The sequence below is a fragment of the Podarcis cretensis genome, assembly GCF_951804945.1.
Source record: "Podarcis cretensis genome assembly, chromosome: 13".
In the NCBI taxonomy this organism is placed as follows: Eukaryota; Metazoa; Chordata; class Lepidosauria; order Squamata; family Lacertidae; genus Podarcis; species Podarcis cretensis.
In genome coordinates, this window is record NC_137182.1 from 52,067,608 (window position 1) to 52,074,885 (window position 7,278).

At 47.2% G+C, this 7,278-nt stretch overlaps 1 protein-coding gene across 1 annotated transcript in view; it reads left to right on the plus strand.

The window, feature by feature from the left end:
- Positions 1–7,278, plus strand: part of LOC307202134 (hydroperoxide isomerase ALOXE3-like) — a 40,841-nt gene that overhangs the window by 24,359 nt on the left and 9,204 nt on the right. The window contains exons 8-9 of the mRNA XM_079951840.1: positions 321–524; positions 3,954–4,040. Of these exons, the coding sequence (XP_079807966.1) occupies positions 321–524; positions 3,954–4,040 (291 nt within the window). The remainder of the gene's footprint in view (positions 1–320; positions 525–3,953; positions 4,041–7,278) is intronic.

A 7,278-nucleotide genomic window follows, 5' to 3' on the forward strand; every position in this document is an offset into this window, starting at 1 on the left:
TCCACACCAGCCCGCCCCCTGTCTCCCCGAAACAGTACTTCTGTCTTGTCAGGATTCAACATCAAACCATTCATTTATTTCCCTCCTTTCCCCCCTAGGGAAGCCCTCTCCTCCCTCATGGAGCTGTTGGCGTCTTCGATTCTTGCATTGCAGGGGTTGGACGAGATGACCCCTGGGGGTCCCTTCCACCGTTACGAATCTATGATCCCTCCTGCCGCTTGCTGTCCTCTGCTGGCAGTTCCCAGCCTTGTAGGTGTATATAAAACAGGACAACGTCCTCTCTGATCTCCTCTGATCTCTCACTGGTTCTTTCCCGGTAGCTTAACCAGAACCCAGGCCCGGAGAACCCCATTTTCTTGCCCACGGACTCCAAGTGGGACTGGACGCTTGCCAAGATCTGGGTGAGGATGTCTAACTTCCACGTCCACGAGGTCAACACTCACCTCCTTGAAGCGCACTTCCATTGTGAGGTCTACAGCATGGCCACCCTTCGCCAGTTGCCCATGTGTCACCCTCTGTACAAGGTAAGGGGTCTTGAGGGGATGGTCTCCCAGCGGGTGGTCAGACATGGGGGCGCCCTCTGCGATGGGGGCCTGTTAACAGCTGAACAACCTGATGCCTTACTAGTGTCATACGAATTCTAAGGTCTCACATATACAGTGGTACCTCGGGTTACATACGCTTCAGGTTACAGACTCCACTAACCCAGAAATTGTTACGTACTGAAGTTCTCACCCTGGGCCTGCAGGGGGATACTGTAGATTGTTCAGGTCCACATATGCAAATAAGGGATCAAAAGTGACGTTCAGTGATTGGATAGTTACAGAAAATGGTTACTGTTGCATTCTAGTGGAGCTCTATATAAGCAGGCTGGCTGAACCCTTCAGTTCAGTTCTGTTCTGGCCTGTGAATAAACAAGAGCTGTTTGAAGAATCGCTGCGTCGTCGGATATGTTCACCCACAACTTAACAGAAATAGTACCTCGGGTTAAGAACTTTGCTTCAGGATGAGAATAGAAATCATGCTCTGGCGGCGCGGCAGCAGCAGGAGGCCCCCATTAGCTAAAGTGGTGCGTCAGTTTAAGAACAGTTTCAGGTTAAGAACGGACCTCTGGAACGAATTAAGTACTTAACCTGCGGTACCACTGTATATATAAAGCATATGTTCATAAATTTACTAGGCAAACACATTTGTGTAAACCACATGTCTGAAATAGTAAAGGTAAAGGTATCCCTGACCATTAGGTCCAGTCGCAGATGACTCTCCCACAGCTCATCTCACACTATAGCATAGCTGTCAACTTTTCCCTTTTCTTGCGAGGAATCCTATTCGGAATAAGGGAATTTCCCTTAAAAAAGGGGAAAGTTGACAGCTATGCTCTATAGGCCGAGGGAGCTGGCGTTTGTTGGCGTACAGCTTCCGGGTCATGTGGCCAGCATGATTAAGCCGCTTCTGGCGAACCAGAGCAACGCACAGAAACACTGTTTACCTTCCCGCTGGAACAGTACCTATTTATCTACTTGCACTTTGACATGCTTTCGAACTGCTAGGTTGGTAGAAGCAGGGACCGAACAACGGGAGCTCACCCCATCGCAGGGATTCAAACCGCCGACCTTCCGATCGGCAAGCCCTAGGCTCTGTGGTTTAGACCACAGTGCCACCCGCATCCCTGATATCTGAAACAGTACAGGAGAGCAATCCTGAAACCATTTTGACTCTCCCAAATTGACCTCAAACATTTGTCTGCAAGGAGGAAGGAAATGGGGAAAGCCTTCCGTTGTCTTTTGCTTACCTGTCTGAAGGGCATATTTGTGAATGAACAGGGTGAGCCTGTGACCTGGATTCAGGAATTAAAGCATTTACCATCACAAAAGAATGGCCCGGCTGCCCAGGTAGCGCAATCAGTGACCATTATCAGGTATCCTGGCAGACAGGATTTCTGCTGTAGACGCCTCCTGTCACGTATTATGATGGGGTTTTTTTTTGGGGGGGGGGTATCTGGCCACAGGGTGAGCAGTTTCAAAAGTCTATATAAGAGCTTGCACACCAATGTTCTGGGTTCCTCCTCCCTCCTGCGTGGCACCCTGTTGCAACAGTTTAATAAAGATCAGGTTTACTAGCTGCTTTGCTTCTCAATATTCTCTGGTTGGCCTCTGTTATTTTCTCCTACGGGCTCTTGGGTACCCAATAAGGGGAAAGGAGCAAGTTTTTCTTATAATACTAGGATGGTTTCATATGAGCTAAGGAGCCTCCTTAGGTGACTGCGAAGAAATAGCATTTTGCTCTCTCTCTTAAAAAAAAAAAATCAAGGTCCTAGTCCTCATTTTTATAGGATAACACAAGGAGGACGTCTTTGGAAGATTAGGTCCCCTACTGAAAAATCCCCTCTCTTTAAAAAACCTGTGTTATGACTCTGAACATGGGTGCCACAATTTAAGAAGGATGTTTGCCATCTGGGAGGTGCGCAGAGGAGGGCAGCCAAGATGACGAGGGGTCTGGAAACCAAGCCTGATGAGGAACGGTTGAAGGAGCTGTATCTGTTTAGCCTGGAAAAGAGGAGACTGAGAGGAGATACGGTAGCCATCTTCAAATATCTAAAGGGCTGTCACATGGAAGATGGAGCAAGCTTGTTCTCTCCTGCTCCGGAGTGCAGGACTCGAACCCACGGCTTCAAGTTACAAGGAAGGAGATTCCAACTCAACATCAGGAAGAGGCAAGATGGCCCTCGGCCATGGATAGTTTAGTTGAGATTCCTGCTTTGTTTTTTGTTTTTTAAAAAAAATAGATATTTATTAAAGTTTTTAACAAAATACAACAGAAAAGTAAAAAACACAAAGCAGAAAAATACACAAAACACAAAAAGTAAGTAAAAGTAAAAATAAAAAAAGAAAAACAACCATTATTCTTTTGCTAACTTATCCTTATTTTCCTGACCTCCTCACACCTTCCCTTTTTGTTTTCCCATTTACAAAATCCAATCAGCAAATCCTTACCCTCTTTTATTTATCTTAACTCTATATCTTAACGTATCAAAATTCTATGTTTTCACCCATTATCAATTCACTTATTTGCATACTCTTTTTAACTTTGTTGCTAACACCACTTGTTTTCAATCCAACATCATTTTAACATTCATTAATTTTGTTATACTTCTGCAGATAGTCTTTAAATTTCTTCCAGTCTTCTTCCACCAACTCTTCTCCCAGATCTCGAATTCTGCCAGTCATTTCCGCTAATTCCATATATTCCATCACCTTCATCTGCCACTCTTCCAGGGTGGGTAGATCTTGTGTCTTCCAACCTCCTTTAATTCTTTGATTTATGTGTGAATTGGAACAGATGCATAACCTAGCAGAAAATGGCAGAAATATGGCAAGAAATGTGAGAACCTGAAATGTTTGCATTTGAGTGTGAGGAGGACGTCAGGAGCATAGCTGTCATTGATGATGTCCCTGAAATTTCCCGGGTTTCAAAGAAAGCAGCTCCTCTTCCTCCCTCCCTGCCGGCCAGGGAGGAGGGAGGCTCCAACTGTGTTGCTTGGCTGCGTTGCTCACCCAATAAGGAGTCTAAGAACGACTGGGGGGGTGGAGCTTGCATGCCTTGTGCCAATCAAATCGGCCGCGTTGCCTGGGGACTCGCCTTTGCTCAGCGCTTCCCAGCGGAGAGGGGACGGTGGTTTTCCTTGCTGCATCCCCTTTGCCGGGTTGCTGCGCTGTGGGAACCACCGCTTGAGGCTTCGTTTGGCTGCTGGCTGGGCTTTCTGCCTTTGGCTCGGAGGGGCTCAGAAGTCGAACATACCTGTGCTCTGAAAATCCCTTATTTTGGCTGCTGATCCCTTATTTTCGAGGCTGCTGGTCCCTGATTTTAAAACCTGTAAGTTGACAGCTATGGTCAGGAGACACTTCCCTTCTCGTCTTAAACCCGTGTTTCTTCTTCTCCTCCCTTTCTCACAGCTCCTGATACCCCACACCCGTTATACTCTGCACATCAATACCCTTGCCCGCACCAGTCTTATCCAACCAGGAGGGGTATTTGATCAGGTAAGATTGGTTTGCAACAGGAGGAGCAAGTCCTGGGTCCTGGTCCCACATCAGGTGTCTAGCCAGCGGCCAGAAACACCCCCATAAGTTGGGACCTGGGGTGAGGTGGGTGGCTGGAGCTGGGCTGAGACCCCTTAACGCGTCAGGATAGGTTTGTGTCCAAAATGATGCTTGTGGGCCATGACAGCTGAGGGACAGCTCAGCATCCCAGGTAGGCTGCCACAGATGTAGGAAGAGGAAAAAGCTGCATCCTGGTGGACAGGAAGTGCCGCCATGTTGGCAGGAAGTCAGTGGAATGTCCAGGTCCTTCAGAGATGGAAACCCGTAATAACAGTCACAGCTGTTACACAAATTTTAAGGTGTACACTCCACAGAAAACCAACCCTCCCACCGTCAAAATTAGGAAATATCCCTTCCCCCCAATAGACACGTTATCTGAGTTCACAGAGCAATCCCGAAGCTATCTTGACTCTCTTGACGACTCCAGATATGTTATCTGAAGTAGACAAATCTTGGGGAAACCTTTCCCAATAGTTCTTTTCACTTGCAGAACCCTCCAAAATCTGTACAGGAACATTCGAAAACCGGAATACTTACTTCCGGGTTTTTGGCGTTCGGGAACTGAAACGTTTGGCAATGGAGCCATTCGAGTTCCAAGGTTTGACTGTAAATCGATAAACCTCTCACATGAATGGGATAGGTCTGTGACAATGGATTCAAGAACTAAGATATTTACCATCCCGAAAGAATGGCCCAAAATGGACAGGAAAAGGCATTCAGCAAGCATCATAGGGTATTTTGGCAGGAGAAAAGCAACACCCTCAAATTTCTGTTGTAGACCGCCTCTTACTGTGGGGCGGGTATGATGCTTTCGGGTGGTCTTTGGCTAAGGGGTCAGGCAATTTCTAAAATCTTTACAAGTGGTTACACACTTTTGCTCTGGGTCCAGTGCCGGATTTATGTATAAGCTAAACAAGCTATATCTTGGGGGCCCCCCAAAAAATCAAAAACGGGGGAAAAACTGGATGTACATTTCCTAAATATAAAATAAAAAACAAATAAAATAAAACCTACCTACAGCAACAGCGTTTTGTGTTGTGTAGGCTCCTGTGATGTAAGTCATGGGCCCCGCCTGCTAGCCTGCTCCCTGAAATATCACTGGTTTGCTCATTTCTATATATAGGGTGCCTACATTCTGCATGTGTGAATGGCTTTAGATACCTATTAGGTCCGTGAACAACCATATAGCATATATTCAACACAAAAAACAGCGACAATTTGTTGTTGACAAAGGACAGCTGGACATATAAAGGGCCTCTTGTCTGGGTCCTCACCTACTTGCAACGGGGGTGGGGACGACCCTGTTGCAACAGAAAAATAAAGATCTGCCTTGCTTTGACTAGTTCCTGCCTCCACCCATCCTTCTCTGACCGATCATGGACTGGATACTGAGTCCCTTGGAGGAGATAGGCTGTAAAAGCCAACCCCAAATTTGCCCCAGCCGATCCGGATACCAGGCTGGGAGCTAATTGCGGTTCTGGAAATGCAGGAATGAGCAGCGAAGGCCTGCCAAAAACCTGAAGGTCCCAAAACTGGAGTCCAAGAGCAGAGTTTTCATTTTGCAACACTTGGAGCAGAGGGTAGTTCAGTCCATAGCTGTCAACCGTCCCTAATTTGGCGGAAAAGTCCCTTATCCCAGCGCCGTATCCCGCTGCTGTCCCTTATTGATGATGTCCCTTAAATTTCCCGGGTTTCAAAGGAAGCAGCTCCTCTCCCTCTCTCCCTCCCTGCCGGCCAGGGAGGAGGGAGGCTCCAACTGTGTTGCTTGGTTGCGTTGCTCACCCAATAACGAGTCTAAGAACGACTGGGGGGTGGAGCTTGCATGCCTTGTGCCAATCAAATCGGCAGCATTGCCTGGGGACTCGCCTTTGCTCAGCACTTCCCAGCAGAGAGGGGACGGCGGTTTTCCTTGCTGCATCCCCTTTGCCGGGTTGCTGCGCTGTGGGAACCACCGCTTGAGGCTTCGTTTGGCTGCTGGCTGGGCTTTCTGCCTTTGGCTCGGAGGGGCTCAGAAGTCGAACATACCTGTGCTCTGAAAATCCCTTATTTTGGCTGCTGATCCCTTATTTTTGAGGCTGCTGGTCCCTTATTTTCAAATCTGTAAGTTGACAGCTATGGTTCAGTTGGTTGGTCCCATCGATTCTCATTGGTTGCGGCTTTCAGGCAGCTTTCATCAGCCACTTGGAACCCTTTAGGCACTTTGGACGGCAGTTCTCAGCTGGGCTCAGGGCTTCCAAATGGCTGTGTCTGCCCGCAAGTGCTTCCAGTTAGTGGGAATCTGCCTTTATTTATATTTTAGTTTTTTATTTATACTTTGCAAATGTATACGTTTCAGTAGTTTCACAATCCATTTAACATTTCAAAGCTTGACTTCCTTCCCCCTCTTTCTGCAGTTCCTTAAATTTATTTTTTAAAATATCTTCTGCATATCCAAATTCATTTAATTTGCTCCTTTAATTGTCTACTTTAAATATAAATACGAAACTGCAGGTTATTACAATAATCCTGCCAATGTTTTTATCTGTTTGCAATCTATCTGCAAATATTCAGTGAACCATTCCCATTCTTTCATTAAAGGTAAAGGTAAAGGTACCCCTGCCCGTACGGGCCAGTCTTGACAGACTCTGGGGTTGTGCGCCCATCTCGCTTAAGAGGCCAGGGGCCAGCGCTGTCCGGAGACACTTCCGGGTCACGTGGCCAGCGTGACATCGCTGCTCTGGCCAGAGCCAGAGTCGCACACGGAAACGCCGTTTACCTTCCCGCTGGTAAGCGGTCCCTATTTATCTACTTGCACCCGGAGGTGCTTTCGAACTGCTAGGTTGGCAGGCGCTGGGACCGAACGACGGGAGCTCACCCCGTTGCGGGGATTCGAACCGCCGACCTTTCGATCGGCAAGCCCTAGGCACTGAGGCTTTTACCCACAGCGCCACCTGCGTCCCCATTCTTTCATTAAAAGTTTTTTAATCTTGATTTCTTATTCTTCCGGTAAGCTCTGCCATTTTTCTGCATATTCCAAAAGGTTTATTGTATCCATTCTTCCTTTACTGAGACTTCTGCTTTTTCCCACTTTGGGGCAAGTACCATTCTTGCTGCTGTTGTACCGTGCATAAATAAATTTCTATGCAATTCCCAGAGGGAATCTGCCTTTGTGATCCTTGCATTTTCCCCCATTGGTCTG